The sequence below is a fragment of the Eurosta solidaginis genome, chromosome 3, assembly GCF_040869045.1.
Source record: "Eurosta solidaginis isolate ZX-2024a chromosome 3, ASM4086904v1, whole genome shotgun sequence".
NCBI lineage: Eukaryota > Metazoa > Arthropoda > Insecta > Diptera > Tephritidae > Eurosta > Eurosta solidaginis.
The window spans coordinates 23,440,810-23,457,857 of record NC_090321.1 but is presented as its reverse complement, the minus strand read 5'-3'; the positions used below and the strand labels follow the sequence as shown (position 1 = coordinate 23,457,857).

Sequence of the window (17,048 nt, the reverse complement as noted above, 5' to 3'; positions counted from 1 at the left end):
TCGATTGCATTGATTCTCATAAGGTTGGTCGAATCAGCTGTTATAAGGTTAACGATACGGTTACCGATAAAGCACCAATGTCTCCAGCTTTAAGCTTATTATTTTCAACAAAACTGTTATCTCTTAGAGACAATACAAAATATTCGTAATAACTTTATCGTCGTAACAAATTTTAAATCCATCAGTCACACATTAGCACACGCATATTTGAACAGTTGATGTGTGGGATTATTCGGAAAATTTCCGAAAAAAATTTAAATTACCATTCAAAACGAATTTTTGTGAGAATACCTTATTTACATGAGAGAAATATCACCGTATAACGTGCTAATCACTGCGATTGGCGACTTTTTTTTTTTAATTAACGACTATCTCCCTAGTCTTTCCAGTTCTTTTTACCTCGCGAATTAGCACTGTCGCCGACCAAATTCATAGAGCCCCTATTCAGAACGTGGACAAAGCAAATGGCAACCATCACAGCCTTGGCATTACGCTACCAACTTCTCTACACCCAAAACTAATGTGTGCGCTGTTCGATCAGGACCTACATTTTGGCGAACATACAGCCGCAATTGTATCTTAAGTTCAGAGCTCCTCAAGTCCTATGCCGGCAGCATTTAGGGCAAAGACAAATAAACGCTCATAAATAAAATAAAAAAAAAATAAATGTAAGGCGCGATAACCTCCGAAGAGATCTAAGGCCGAGCGTCTCTTCCAATTTGCGTCGTGCTCCTCTGGATTTTCCCTACAAATTGGCCGGACGGGAGCTACATGTTTTATGCCGACTCCGAACGGCATCTGCAAGGCAGATGAGTTTTCACTGAGAGCTTTTCATGGCAGAAATACACTCGGAGCGCTTGCCAGTCACTGCCGAGGGGCGACCCCGCTTAGAAAAATTTTGTTCTAATTGAAAAACCTTATTTCTAAAATTTTGATGTTGCTTTGCCCGGGAGTTGAACCCAGGGCATACGGTGTGATAGGCGGAGCACGCTACCATCACACCACGGTGGCCGCCGCTAAACGCTAAATAAACGCTCATAGCTACTTATAAAGCACTAGCGGGACCCCGGTGTGCTTCGCTACACGAATAGAAATATTGGAAAAAGAATAAAATATCATAGAATTTTTTTAATTTTTATTTCAATTCTTTATCCAAAACATATGGATAAACTACATTTTTCGTTTTTCCATCTGGGATATGAATAAACAAACAATTTAGAATGCCTACTATGCCACTATGCATGAAAAGCACGGTTCCTCCAAATTCAATCCGCATACTCGAAGCGTTTGTCCTTGCGCCTTGTTGACTGACATAGCAAAAAGGAACATAGGAAATTGCAAACGCTTGAATTCAAATGGCATGTCTGTTGGTATCAGTGGCATTCGCGGTACAAGCACAATTTCACCTTTCGCTTTGCCGATCAGTATTGTTGCTTCTATTAAATTCGTCATCAACTTTTTTTCATTCAGTCTTGTTCCATTACACAATTTTGGTGCATTTAAATTCCGTAATAAAATAAATGATGAGCCGACTTTCAAATATAAACAATGCGGTGGCATACCAGACGGTTCCAATGAATTTAAAAATTCAACTGGATAATTCACTGCGCCATCTTGATTCATTGCGCTATCCACTGACTTGTAGGTTGTCACCACACCTGGAAAGTTTTTCAGAGTGTGATGATTGATTTCATTGACATGTACATTTTTTGGTGCCAGTATGCGCGTTCTCTCATGTAATTTTGAACAATATTTGGAAACACTCGTTCAATTAATTCTTCTTTTGATTGGATAATTGTACAAAAAATGTTTGGCAATGTAATCAAACCATTTGTTTTGTCGATTGGAATTTTGCCATTTCCGATCTCTAATAATTGCTTCGAGAACTGCTCTGCAGACTGATTGCCACTGAACACGCATGTTTATGTGTAATGTTAATTTTTTCACGTATCGTCACAAAAGGGAAGACTTCAAACATGCATTGATCTCATCTGCCGGTGTTGATCGTGGAATAACGGGCAATGTTTGTCGAAATCACCTGTCAATAAAATTAAAGCACCACCAAAAAGCCTTCGGTTTCCACGTAAATCTTGCATCGTTCGATTTAATGCTTCCAATAATTTTTTGTTTGCCATTGTACACTCACCCCATAGAAAGACCGCTGCTTGTCGCAAAACTTTTGCCATCGCTGAATTTTTGGATATGTTACATATTTCAACCACCTGTATATTCAACGGCAATTTTAAATCTGAATGAGCTGCTCGTCCTCCATCCAATAAAGTTGCAGCAATTCCAGAAGAAGCGAGTGCTAAAGCAATTTTCTGTTGCGATCGAATAGTTGCTAAAATCAATGAAATCACAAATGCTTTTCCGGTGCCGCCAGGTGCATCCAAAAAATATAATCCACCAGTGTTATCAGAAACAGCTTGCATGATTTTGTCATATACATATATCCTTTTGTTGATTGTTCAATTTGGTGATGTTGGATATTAAAATCCAAAATAGCATTCGTCTTTGCTCTAGATGAGATGAAATCGATGCATCATGAAGTGTTGCGTTCCAATGAGTGTCATCTTCTAACAAATGCAAGAGCTGACATGCTTCGCGATATGTCTGACAAAAATGACCGTGAACTGTTCTTAAATCGTGAAATGATTTTGGTCCTCGACCGTTTACCAACAAAATTCGCAAATAGAAACATTCAGCATTGTTGGGATGTACCGTATACATCCTGCCCAAGGCATCTGTTTGGAAAATACCTGGATGACCATAAACTGGTGTCCCTTGTTTACGCCGTTGAAATTTTTTCGATGATGCAGTCCAGGTGTAATATTGCGCTATATCAACATATATCAAATTTCTGGCAAAAGTGCCGATTTCACACAATTGAAAAAAAGCAGTTAAAGTAGTTGCTGGTGGTTGTACTGCTCTCTGCTGTAAATTCTCAGTAGTGAAATAAACTCGCTGACCATTCTCCAGATGAACTGCCATATGGACAACAACATGATGTCTTTCGTGCAAAGGAAACGAAAATATACGCCATACTGCTTCATTACTGCTTATGTATCGCCCCACTTGATATTGAGTAATTTCAACATTTCTGTATTCACCATCTATTCTAAAAACAGCCATATGACTTCCTTTAGGGCGAATTAATGGTGACTTATAACCATAAAGCCATAACCAGATAAATCAGCTGATCGAACCTACCTTATGGAAAGGAATGTAATCGATTAATGGTGCCATACCATAACGCTAACGCCATAGCCAATCAATTGGTTTTTGGTTTCTCGCCATATCCATAACCTAAAAATATTTGAGTTGGTGAATTTAATAACTTTTTTTAGATTTTCTTCATTGTTTTGGATACGTTATGACTAAGATACTTATTTTTTGTGGAATATGTTTGTAATTTTTTGCGTTTTCATCATTTTTATGAAATTTTCACGATTTTTAGGTTAAGGCACCATTAATCGATCACATTGAGATGGTTATGGATATGGGTATGATTACGACTATGGCGTTAGGGTTAAGGAAGTTTAATTTGGCTTTTTATTCTGCCCTAAATTTGGTCTATCTGCATACATTTTAATAAGCTTTTTCCGTTTAACTCTGCCCTCGCCCCTCCACACTTTTTCCTAATCTTTGTATTCACTCCTCCCCCCGTATTTTTCGCTTCATCTATCTCCATCTTCGTCTCATTCTACCTCTTTCTCAGTCTCCTTCTCTATTTTCTCTTCTCTCAAGTTTTTCTCATTCTTCTTCATATCTTGTTGCCAGTCGCAGAGGGTGCTATGTATTTCGTTCCAGTCCCATTCCGAGTCTCAGTCCCAGTCCCACTCCGAGTCTCAGTCTCAGTCCCAGTCCTAGTCCTAATCCCAGTCCAAGTCCGTCTCTAGTCTACTTCCCGGAAAAAAGCATCGTAAATACTAATATAGGCAAATTTATATACCAAATTTCAGGCAAATCGAATAGGACGTATGTAAATAGGTATGTGGGTATTATTAATTCATGTCTTTATTTCGGCTTGTTGTTGTTGTAGCGATAAGGTTGCTCCCCGAAGGCTTTGGGGAGTGTTATCGATGTGATGGCCCTTTGCCGGATACACATCCGGTACGCTCCGGTACCACAGCACCATTAAGGTGCTAGCCCGACCATCTCTGGAACGATTTATGTGGCCACATTAAACCTTCAGGCCATTCCCACCCTCCCCACCCCCAAGTTCCATAAGGAGTTTGGGGTCGCCAGAGCCTCGTCTGTTAGTGAAACGGGATTCGCCGCCGATAGGTGAGGTTGACAATTGGGTTTGGAGAAGCTATATATTGCACTGGCAACCTGAAGGGTTGCGCTATACAGCCCCATGAATCTGGTATTTTAGTCGCCTCTTACTACAGGCATACCTACCGTGGATATATCTGACCCCCTGACCCGTTGGGGGTAATTTATTTCGGCTTCGCATGCATATTTATCAGTTTTGCCAGGCTGATGCGACTAAATCGAATATCACAATGAAAATTACTTTAAAGCTCTCAGCAACAGCCTTAATTTGATATCCATAATACATACACATTCTAGGGGTATACGGGTCCATGTTTTGGCCTATATCTCGAGACCCTAGTCACCCAGCAGTGTAAAACTTACTCTGTACTAAAGCACACATCAACAGCTTCAATTTGATATCCATAATGTAAAAACACATCCTAGTGTTACCCTGATTCACGTTTTGGCCTATATCTCGAGACCCTAGTCACTCGGGGGTATGAAAATTACCCTCTACTAAAGCACTCATCAACAACTTTCATTTGTTATCCATATTCTATAAACACATTCTAGGGGTACCTGGGTCCACGTTTTGGCCTATATCTCGAGACCCTGGTCACCCAGGGGTATGAAAATTACCCTCTACTAAAGCACTCATCAACAGCTTTCATTTGTTATCCATATTCTATAAACACATTCCAGGGGTACCCGGGTCCACGTTTTGGCCTATATCTCGAGACCCTGGTCACCCAGGGGTATGAAAATTACCCTCTACTAAAGCACTCATCAACAGGTTTAATTTGATATCCATATTCTATAAACACATTCTAGGGGTACCCGGGTCCACGTCTTGGCCTATATCGCGAGACCCTGTGCGTCGATCTAGAATTTTCTTTGCTATAAACCTCACGGAGCCCGAGACCTTTCCAACGAATGCAAAACCGTGGAAATCGGTTCGTGCGTTCTGGAGTTATAGCGTCAGGAAGGAAAACCTGCAAATAAGCACCATCTATTGGTATGAAACGTAGCCGTAGCTTGGTGTCATATATCTCGTGAACCGCTCGACCAAATTCAATCAAACTTTACAGAAGCCATCTACATGATAGCCCAAATGTACCGTAGAAATTTGGTTGAATTTGGTGGGGCCTCAAGTTATAAGGTACACTAAAAATGTGCACTTATTTTTTTATATATAGATTATCGATGTTGATGGTCCTTTGTCGGATGCAGACCGGTACGTTCCGGTAACAAGGACCACTAAGGTACTAGCCGGACTATATTGGGAAAGATTTGGTATAACCACATGAAACCTCCTAGGTAATACCGCCCTCCCAACCCTATATCCATGAGGAACTTGTGGTCGCCAGAGCCTCGGCTGTTAAAAAAAACAGGATCACACGTGTAGGTGAGGTTGACAATTGGGTCGCAGAAGCTATATATATATATATATTGCTGGAAACCCTTTGAATCAATTTGGTATTTAACCTGCCATGTCATCTTTATCCAATCGACCAAACCTACTCTCGAAAAACTCTCAGTTTTTCATTCAATATAAACTAAATATACGCTTTCCTTTGCTAAGTGCTTTGCATAAAAAAGTATGTATGTATGTATGTTCGTCATTTTATTGTCATTATTTGATGTCTAGTGTTATCGCTTTGACCCATTTCAACTACAATAAAATAGAGTAAAAGTAGCTCTGCGGTAAGCACAAATATTCATACCTATGCATTTTTTTAGTTTGGAATTTTCTAGTACTAAAGCTCCATTAGCGTGCTGGTTGATTAAAGTCCGAAATTGCCTGATTCGTGCCCACTTTAATACCTGACATACAGATCGAGGTAAATGACCCCCCGCGGGTTAGGGGGTTACAATATACCCGCGGTAGGTATGCCTTACGTAAGAGGCGACTAAAATACCAGATTCAAGGGGTTGTGTAGCGCAACCTTTTCAGGTTGCCAGCGCAATATATAACGTCTCCAAAGCCAATTGTCAGCCTCACCTTCGAGCGGCGAATTCCGTTTCACTAACAGACGTGGCTCTGGCGACCCCAAGCTCCTCATGGAACTCCCCAAAGCACTCGGGGAGCAACCTTATCGCTACAACAACATCGAGGTAAATGTTGAAAGGTAACATTGGCGCGTAGTTAATTGGAAATAGTGTAAGTGGATTTAGTAGGCGATAGTATGTAATACCACGAGAAGAACAACCCAGAGCCATCGAGGAGATGGAGTTAACTGACCAGCTGGGTTAATCGAAGTTGGAATCATTCTCGATGAAACTATGTGTAAAAACTTTGGTAACTACATCAAAATGTCAGAGTAAAGGCGAGACAACAATGATATTCTTATCGAATTTAAAATAATGTTGTTGTTGTTGTAGCAGTGCTTCGCGCCACCTAACAGCTGCGACCGATCACAAATTGTCATCAATATCCTCTAAATTCTGAAATTCTCCCCCTATGCACTTCAGAATTTAAAATTATCGTTGTTGTTGTTGTAGCGATAAGGACACTCCCCGAAGGCCTTCGGAGAGTGTTATCAATATTGATGGTCCTTTGCCGGGTGCAGATCCGGTACGTTTCGGTATCAAGCATCAGTAGGTCCACATGAAACCTTCTAGCACATATCGCCCTCCCACCCGCCAGAGCCTCGGCTGTTAATGACACAGGATTTGCCACGAGTAGGTGAGGTTGACAATTGGGTTGGAGAAGCTATATATTGCGCTGGCAATCATTTGAGAGGGGACGCGCTACACAACCGTTTGAATCAATTTGGTATTTTAGTCGCCTCTTACGACGACCGAGCATACCTACCGCTGGTATATTATAAGCTTCTAAGTTAGGCTTAAAATAATCCGCAATAGCTTGTATAGTACTAATTGGATAACGTTTAGGGCTGGGACTATCCGCATATTCGAATATACATACGGATATCCCTTGACACGGATAAAATCCGGACAGCATGAATATGCGGTTAATATTCGTTTGCGAAACTATCCGGACATCCGGATTTATGAAGATACGGTTAATAACCGTACTTTTGGATATCCAGTGTAAGCAACAATTTTATGTACCATATATGTTTATTAAAATTAATAACAATAAATTCGTGGGGCATTTAAATCAATTAACAGTGAATACAAAAAAGGCTCGTGTTGAGAAATGTGTAATATGATGTTAAACTATTTTCTTAATAATAATTTAATAATTTGCAAACATATTTTGTGAATAATTTTTCGATGTTTGCTTCGTTCAATTCTAATATGCAGAGATTCAACTTTTATATTCCAGGATCCGGACATCCGGATTGTCCATTTACAAATCCGTATATCCGGATAGCCGTATTTTTTGCTTAGCGATCCGGTTATTGCATATCCGGTTTATCCCTGATAGTTGAAAATCCGGATGCAGTTCACAGCCCTAACATTCACTTATACGTGGTATTTAGGGTAGAGCCTATTTAAATTTACCGGGCACAACAAGCGAATTCGAGTGGAAGTGAAAGAAAATTCTCATCAATTTTCAACTCAGAAAACGTTTGCATTGGGCGGTTTCAGAGAACACTATTTCTGTTGATACGTTGCAAACATGTTTTCGTCAGTTGACTGATAGAAAATTTGTTCTCTGAACGGCGAGTTGAGCCAACTGTCAAATGAAATAACTATCCTTAAAATAAAAAAAAATACTTCTTAAATTATTTATTACACTTCATTATAAGATTAAGAGGAAAATTTGTATTCATAACCAACACTTTAATATATAAAATAACTTCCAGACTGCCAAATAAACACGTTGGGCCAATGTAGCGAAACAAATTTTATGCTCAGTAGTTAGCGTAAAATTCCAAGCGTGGAGTGGATCGTAACTACTCAACGGTGCGTTCAGAGTTATCACTCAACGGCTGATCAACAGTTATGTGCTCTGAAAGCGCCCATTCTAAAAGCACTCATACAATTCATGTTTGACTGCGCCTAAAATTATGCTTTGCAGCTGTTTGTTCTACAATAAAAAAAATTTACGTACTTGTAGGAACCATTAGTTAACAAAAAGTACATTTTTTGTTATAAAATATTAGCAACTTTATTCTTAACATGTAGATATTTGTATCTAGTGGCTGGTAACATGATATAAGCATATGCAATTTAAAAAAAAAAGTATATATTACTATTATTTATAACAAAAATATTTGGGAGTATATTACACTCCAAAATGAAATCATTTAGGAAAATGCACTATGCTACATCACATTTAAAGTTGTGCTTCACAATTTTCCTGTTAATTCTGGCACAGCTTTAAATAAATCAGATACTAAACCAATATCAGCTACTTGGAAAATTGGAGCTTCGGGATCTTTATTTATAGCTACAATGGTCTTTGAATCTTTCATGCCAGCCAAATGTTGTATGGCGCCAGAAATGCCAACAGCAATATACAAATCAGGTGCAACAATTTTGCCTGTTTGACCGATTTGCAAATCGTTAGGTACGTAGCCCGCATCGACGGCTGCACGAGAAGCACCAACAGCAGCACCCAACTTATCAGCCAGATCATAAAGCAGTTTGAAATTTTCTCCAGACTTTAGACCACGTCCACCCGACACAATAACCTTAGCGCCTGCTAGCTCTGGACGGTCGGATTTTGAAAGTTCCTGCGAAACAAATTCACTCAATGTTGAAGCATATTCGCCAGCTGGTGCTTGTTCGATAGTACCGTTACCACCAGTTTCTGCAGCAGGTGGAAAATTCGTGCCTCGTACTGTAATTACTTTGACAGGATCTTTGGAACGTAGTGTTAGTACAGCATTACCAGCATAAATTGTGCGCACAAAAGTATCTTCGCTCTTTACATCGATAATCTCGGAAATTGGTGACACATCCAATTTCGCAGCAACTCGTGGTAGCACATTTTTACCAAATGCCGTAGCACCTGCTAGGATATGTGTAAATTTGAATTGGGATTGTGCAGCCAACACTAATGGTGTCATTGACTCGGGGGTGAAGCCTTTGAAAGCACCATTTTCGGCAACTAACACTTTGGCAACACCTTCTACTTTAGCAACTGCTTCTGATGCCTGTTTGAAAAATGTTAAGATATTTTATATTGTTGATTATACAAAGGAAGTGATGATGTTTACTTACGGGACCACACTTTGTGCCTGCCACAAGAACTGTGACGTCACCGCCAATTTTCTTTGCTGCCGAAATGGTATTCAATGTAATGGGATTAAGTGCCTCATTGTTGTGTTCAGCAACGACTAGAGTACTTTTGCAACGGTTGAGCTGTTGGGAAAGAGGTTTTTATTTCTATTATTTAAGATTTTTCTACTGGCGGAAGTGCTTCATGTTGTTGTATTTGCTTACAAAACTCCTGTGCATCAGTTTCCTTGCGTTGGAGGTGAACATTTTATTTGGATACAACTTGTACAGCAAAGGAAATGGCAAATACTATGTGATTTTGGCACGATTTTATAAAAAAAAATAAAAAATATTCTAAATCGCAACACTTTAATTAAATATCACCACCACCACTACAGTAAAAAACTACGATCGCCACAAAAGTCCAAAAGTCAAATTGAGGCAGCAGCTGTTCGTGATGAGATGATCCGCTGGCTGCTGTGGAGAGTAAGGTAAAGTATGTTGAACAATGGGATGGTATCAGTGTTGCCAGGTTAGCCTTTTCGAGGCTAGATTTAGCCATTGTTTTTGCCTTTAGCTTCGAAATTTTGGGTTTAGCTTCGTGACTTTTTTCTAGCCTTTTTTACTCCGAATGTATTTTTAAAAATTAAAAAAAAAAATTTCTACAAAAGATTAATTCTTTTTCTGCTGAAAATTCGCTATACTATATATAGCTATACTTCAAGTCAAATAGCATTAATAGAGCTGCAGTGGCGAAAACTTAAACTATACAATGGAAAAATGAACACTACACCATGGAATTTTGGTCGGAAGTCCGAGAACATAAAAATGCATTAAACAAACCTCCTTTTTTAGAACTTGTCGAATTAATATTTAATTGTTTAGTATTACCACTCAGTAACGCGGAAGTTGAAAGAATTTTTAGTGGCATGAAAATTCTGAAAATTAAATTAAGGAACAAACTAAAAATTAAAATGCTTAATGCGCTGCTTAATATTAGATGCTCGTTAAAACGCTTATCTAAATATTGTAATGACTTTGAAATTACCGATGATCTCATATCTATGGTAAATAGCCAAACTTTATACCCAGAATTAAGCTCATCTGATTCTTCAGACGGGGAATATTTTATATAAATAATTAGTTTTTAATATTTTTTTTATGTATATACACATAAGCAACCATTTAAAAAAAATTCCATGTGCTAGTCATGGAAAATGTGCCTGATATGTTTTGAAACAGGAAGTTATGCTTAAGTTATGTTTATAAGTTTTTATTTACAAATGTGTAAACTAAAATATAAAAAAAATTTTATGAATTAACCAACAAATTTCTGGCCTTTTTTTAGCTTCTTTTTTTTACTAAATTTAGCCTTTTCTAACCTTTTTTTTTGCCAATCTAGCTTCTTTTTTTTGCATCATTTTGGTATATAGATAGTTTACAGGTGCGGATCCACGTGGATAATATAGGGGACATTTCCAACCCCTCAAAAGGTCGAGAAATTTTATTTTTCAAATACTTTACAGAACAAAAATGAAATATCCAAAGAAAACAAATATTCAAATATTCAATACTTAATTTTGGCATTGCACGATGCACGGCAATTTATACATGAATATCGCTTTTATAAAAATAAAACAAAATTTATGAAACTTTTTGATACAACAGCCAAGCTCACGATCCGCCACTGATAGTTTATGTATACAAAAACAAAAGCAATGAGGAGATTCGCAATATATTTATAGGTATGTCTAAATTGTTGAGTTTTGGCTATTCGCTTTTGCACTCGCTTTGCTTAAAAAATTCAAAATCAGACACCCTGTATAGCACGGTTCAATTATATGGTTGGCTCATTTCATCAGCTGATTTTATTTATTTCATTGCATGGTTAATATGATTGTCAAAAGGAGATGGCAAACCATATATGTAATACTTCTATATCACTACTACTGAACCAAGGCGAATCCATACCAGGTGGTGGCAAAGCGAATCCAACAAATTCGCCGTGCAGAAGAATGTCAAGTCAAAAGAAAATTTTCATTGATTTCGATTAACTGACATATTGATGTACAAGGCTTTGTATGGAAAGTTATCAAGAAGAAGCAATCAGCTGTTGGGATAACACCACCTCTACTGAATTCGCCTTCTACTGAACTGTGCAGCCTGTCAAACATTACAGTACAGATATACAACGAGAGAAGGAGACAAAATCTCAAGGCTGTCGTTAAATTTTTGTAAAAAAGGGGCATTGCATATTTCAATAACCCGTCTTGCTTCTATCAATATTATACATTAGGCTATTTCGTTCTCCTAATGGAAAATAAGTTTTGTTTTATATTAGTACTATACAATTTTCATATCATATTGCAATTTAAAGGTTCACGAGTAGGGATTCGAGGAATATATCTCTTCATTGCGAGATGCTAATGGCACCCTTCTGGTTCAATCTGGCCGGAAAACAGGATTTGTTGGTATGACCGTTGTTTTAAGAAATATTTTTCCACTATTTGAGAAGCTTAAAAATGTTGGCATGACATACCTTTTAACTTATAAGCTTTCACAAGACTTCCTGGAAACCTTTTTTAGTGCAGTTAGGGCAAGAGGGGGTTTCAACAACAATCCCAACGCAGTTCAATTTAAAACTGCATACAGACGACTCTTAGTAAGACACGAGGTAAGTGCGACTGAAAGTGGGAATTGTACCTTCGACGGCGAATCCATTCTAGAGACGTCATCAGCGTCTACTAGTATCCTTAAAAAATAGCGAGGTAATAAATTTCGAGTTAGCAAATGTTTATGTTAATACGATGTGGGGATTGTATATGTGGACAATGTTGTTCATTATATTGCTGGCTATGTTGCTTGGAAGGTACAAAAGAAAATGAAATGTTCCACATGTCGAGGGCAATTTTTTTAAACGAGTAAAAAAGTTAACTTCCGCTTTCGGATTCTTAATCTAGACGTGAATACGCTCCTTTTGATACGTCACTCGAAAATTTTGGCGCAAATTTCGGTGGGTACCATAAGCTGCACTACTACCAAATAATGTATGTACTTTGTATGGCTGCATCCCATGATTAAATAATAAATACATCAAGCCTTGTATTGTATTTGTTGGCCTTTTCGTTGTTTAATCGACTAAACTTAGATTTTGTAACAATTAGTATGCATAAGTTGGGCAAAGGGGATAGTGACCCGTTTCTACCACTTTAATACTTTTTTTACACACGCTACTACAATTCACTAACACTAACAAAGCCCGAGCATGCGCAGAACATACATTTGCACAGTTTGAGCAAGTAATGATTGACAGAAAATTTGCACATTAGGAAGATAGGAAGGTATTGATATAGAAATATTATATATATGTGGCAAACTCAAAATGAAACCAACACACCAACACATTGGCATTGGCAACATTTTCTTACACATACAAAAACTGCATGTTTCCATTCCATACCATTCGCACCAACACCAATACACAGATTTTGACAATTTGAACAAACATATTTTTTTATTGTACAGATGAGCCAACCATATACAGCCCAATTCTAAACGAAAATTCCGTGCGAGTTTTTTCCTTCTCCCATTCCTCGTATTCTAAATAAAAACTCCTTGTGAGTTTTTTCACTTCTCCTTTTCCTCCTATTCTGAACAATGTTCGAAAAAGCGGAAACCGGTTATGGGAGATAAGTAGGTATTCAGACCGATTCTAAACATTCTCGCGGATTTTTTTATTCCCGCGGAAAAATTCCTCCAATTCTTTTCTCCTAGGGAGAAGAAAAATTGGGGAATAGGAATTTCGAATTTTCGAAGTCAGCTGTTTTGTCATTTGAAATTTCATTGCGCATTTCTTATTTTGTTTAAATAATTGAAAAGTTTAATTATTGTTGCGAATTAGTTTGAAATTAAGAAATAAGGTATAAACAATGCACATTATTGCATTTCATGTGGTATTCACTGAAATGAGTAATGAATTGGTGCCACAGCAACATCAACAGAGGAGCATAAGAAGAAGACGGCAGGATAACACAAATCCGCCGGAGTTGCCTGCTTTCATTCTGCAAAGCAATTTTCTGGCGGCCACGTCGAGTTGAGTTCGCCTTTCGCCATATGCCAAAATCTACTTAAGCCTTCCTAAAAAATCCTTGCGCAATTTCTAATTGGCTGCATCAAATATACAAAGAGCTCTTCCGTTGCTTATGATATACTTTTCGACTTAAAATAAAGAATAGTGGTTGTTGTTGTTGTTGTATTAACAGTGAGAAAATTGTGGTAGAATGTAAATACATATCTTAGCACAAATTTGTACAAATAAGTGTTCTTTCTTAAAAGAACGAATTTCCTTTTTTATTTTTATTTATTTATTTTGATGCATTCCCTTTAATTTAACTAGTGAATAAACTCCTATGAAATGGCATAGAAATCTCCCTCTCCCTCACATTCATAATCAGACCAATTCTAAATATTCTCGCGGAATTTTGTTCTCGCGGATTTTTTTATTCTCGCAGAAAAATTCCTCCAATTCTGTTCTCCTAGGGAGAACAATAATTGGGGAATAGGAATTTCGAATTTTCGAAGTCAGCTGTTTTGTCAATTGAAATTTCGTTGCACATTTCTTCTTTTGTTTAAAAAATTGAAAAGTTTAATTATTGTTGCAAATTTGTTGGAAATTAAGAAATAAAATATAAACAATGCACAGTATTTATAGCATTTCATGTGATATTCACTGAAATGAGTAATGAATTGGTGCCACAGCAACATCAACAGCGGAACATAAGAAGAAGATGGCCGCATAACACAAATCTGCCGGAGTTGCCTGCTTTCATTCAGCAAAGCAATTTTCTGGCGGCCAAGTTGAGTTGAATTCGTCCTTCATCATATGCCAAAATCTATTTAAGCCTTATTAAAAAATCCTTGCGCAATTTCTGGATGGCTGCATCAAATTTGTATACCAAAAGTTCTACCGTTGCTTATGATATACTTTTCGACTTAAAATAAAGAATATTGTGGTTGTAGTTGTTGTTGTATTAACAGTGAGAATATTGTGGTCGAATATAAATACATCTTTTAGCACAAATTTGTACAAATAAGTGTTCTTTCTTAAAATAACCAATTTCCTTTAACTATTTTGATGCATTCCCTTTAATTTAACAAGTGAAAAAACTCCTATGAAATGGCAGAGAAATCTCTCTCTCCCTCACATTCATAATACCTACTTTTCTCCCATAACCGGTTTCCGCTTTTTCGAACATTGTTCAGAATAGGAGGAAAGGGAGAAGTGAAAAAACTCACAAGGAATTTTTATTTAGAATACGAGGAATGGGAGAAGGGAGAAAACTCGCACGGAATTTTCGTTTAGAATTGGGCTGAATACCTACTTTTCTCCCATAACCGGTTTCCTCTTTTTCGAACATTGTTCAGAATAGGAGGAAAGGGAGAAGTGAAAAAACTCACAAGGAATTTTCATTTAGAATACGAGGAATGGGAGAAGGGAAAAAATCGCACGGAATTTTCGTTTAGAATTGGGCTGATTATGAATGTGAGGGAGAGGGAGATTTCTCTGCCATTTCATAGGAGTTTTTTCACTAGTTAAATTAAAGGGAATGCATCAGAATAGTTAAAGGAAATTGAAAGAAAGAACACTTATTTGTAAAAATTTGTGCTAAAATATGTATTTACATTCTACCACAATATTCTCACTGTTAATACAACAACAACACCAACCACAATATTCTTTATTTTAAGTCGAAAAATATATCATAAGCAACGGAAGAGCTCTTCGCATATTTGATGCAGCCATCCAGAAATTGCGCAAGGATTTTTTAAGAAGCTTAAATAGATTTTGGCATATGGCGAAAGGCGAACTCAACTCGACTTGGCCGCCAGAAAATTGCTTTGCGGAATGAATGCAGGCAACTCCGGTGGATTTGTGTTATCCCGCCGGTCTTCTTCTTATGCTCCTCTGTTGAAGTTGCTGTGGCACCAATTCATTACTCATTTCAGTGAATACCACAAGAAATGCAATAATGTGCATTGTTTATACCTTATTTCTTAATTTCAAACAAATTGGCAACAATAATTAAACTTTAAAATTTTTTAAACAAAATAAGAAATGAGCGACGAAATTTCAATTGACAAAACAATTGACTTCGAGAATTCGAAATTCCTATTCCCCAATTATTCTTCTCCCTAGGAGAAAAGAATTGGAGGAATTTTTCCGCGGGAATAAAAAACTCCGCGAGAACAAAATTCCGCGAGAATATTTAGAAGGGTCTGATAGTTGAATCATGCCGTATAGCACATCATAAATTGAGGAATTTAGGTGTATTGTTTATGTGGTGAGGTTGTGGTGGCATCACTTAACAGAATTTGACGTTGTGACGTGTTGAAAAAGGCATTCAGAAAATAGAACAAACATTTTTTTTCACTTTGTGTACTGCGATAAAAAATTATATTGCAAACAAATTTCTCGTTCTCTTATCAAATTAGAATTTGGCTGCCGGAACAATCAGCATAAATAAAATGGCACCTGATATACCAGATGGGTAAGTTTTTCGTATATTCATTGCATTGAAAATATGAATTTATTTTTTCCCACTTTATGACAGATGGCTCAAGTATACGCCAATTGGCAAGCGTATTGATGGTACACGCTTTATTGCATTTAAAGTGCCGCTGCGCAAGGTAAGCAATTAGTATATGGAAAACGTATAAATATGTGTATATTTCAGCCACATGACATTCGCCAAGTAAACAAATAAGCAAGGCCAGTTGATACAGTTGTGGTCCATAGTTTGAAGCGGAGTCTGCTTACTTTTGGCGCAATTTTGAATATGCCTATAACTAACCTAACTAAATAGAGGCCCACAAATCGTTACGCACAAGCAGGCCCAAACAGCCGTTTGAATCATGGTTAATTCCCTGAATGAGCGCGCCGACCAGTTAGCCTAGGTATTTGCGCATTTTTTGGGGTGTTGACACCGTGACTAAAGCCAAGATGGGTGAGTTAGCACAAAGCACTAAGCAAATTTTTAAAACTGCTTGGCAGTGAGTTGGTGGCGTTACAATCGCCATTGAGTCAAATGGTATTTGACGATAGTGCTGGTAATTCAGCTTATGGCCATGAGAAAGCAATAATCGCCTGAGTTTTATGTTTACCGATGTACGTTAAGGTATTGAACCAGAGCGGAGTTAATTTCGAGTTTACTATTTGATATTCAATGCAAAATGTATATACGATGAAAGCTATCTTGGGAGTGGTTACGTTTTTAAAAAACTTTAAATTATTTAATAGTTATAGTATTTATAACCTTCCATTTTGGAAAGTTAGTTTTATTTTACACTGCTCTAAAAAGTATGTAAGCATTTGATTCGATGGAGATCTTCTAAGCCCGATAAAGGGGGAAGGGTGGAACAAGTTCCTCAAACGGCCGGGAAATACGAAACATGTATAAGCCGGTGGAATCAAACTGCTGAAGCCGGTATTGACTTGGTGTACCGTGCCGATCCGCTATTAAGAAAATCGTACATATGGCAGATCACTATAGTGTATAGTAGTGTTTTTTTAGAGTGCAAATAAGCACTTTTAAGAGTTGGAACGGGGAAAATCGTGATAAGTCCTCTGTCATGTGGGCATAGATGGTAATGAA

General features: G+C 37.6%; 3 protein-coding genes across 3 annotated transcripts in view; 2 read left to right on the top strand and 1 right to left on the bottom strand.

Moving 5' to 3' along the window:
- The window catches only part of LOC137246283 (senecionine N-oxygenase-like), a 339,460-nt gene that overhangs the window by 189,113 nt on the left and 133,299 nt on the right, over positions 1-17,048 (top strand). The gene's annotated exons all lie outside the window — the stretch shown is intronic.
- On the bottom strand, positions 8,316-9,834 carry wal (electron transfer flavoprotein subunit alpha wal). Its single transcript, XM_067771242.1, has 3 exons — positions 9,622-9,834; positions 9,400-9,540; positions 8,316-9,332 (listed from the first exon to the last, which is right to left on the bottom strand). Exons 1-3 carry the CDS (start codon positions 9,661-9,663, stop codon positions 8,523-8,525), a joined length of 993 nt encoding a protein of 330 aa, XP_067627343.1. The 5' UTR covers positions 9,664-9,834; the 3' UTR covers positions 8,316-8,522.
- LOC137243450 (RNA/RNP complex-1-interacting phosphatase homolog) overlaps positions 15,760-17,048 on the top strand; it is a 33,599-nt gene continuing 32,310 nt past the window's right edge. The window contains exons 1-2 of the mRNA XM_067771241.1: positions 15,760-15,944; positions 16,008-16,083. Of these exons, the coding sequence (XP_067627342.1) occupies positions 15,922-15,944; positions 16,008-16,083 (99 nt within the window). The 5' untranslated portion in view covers positions 15,760-15,921. The remainder of the gene's footprint in view (positions 15,945-16,007; positions 16,084-17,048) is intronic.

Coding starts and splice junctions, on each gene's coding strand:
- wal (XM_067771242.1), bottom strand. CDS start 9,663: ATGTTCACCTCCAACGCAAGGAAACTGATGCACAGGAGTTTT. Junction 9,541..9,621: donor AACTGATGCACAGGAGTTTT/GTAAGCAAATAC, acceptor CTTTCCCAACAG/CTCAACCGTTGCAAAAGTAC. Junction 9,333..9,399: donor CAGGCACAAAGTGTGGTCCC/GTAAGTAAACAT, acceptor TTTTTCAAACAG/GCATCAGAAGCAGTTGCTAA.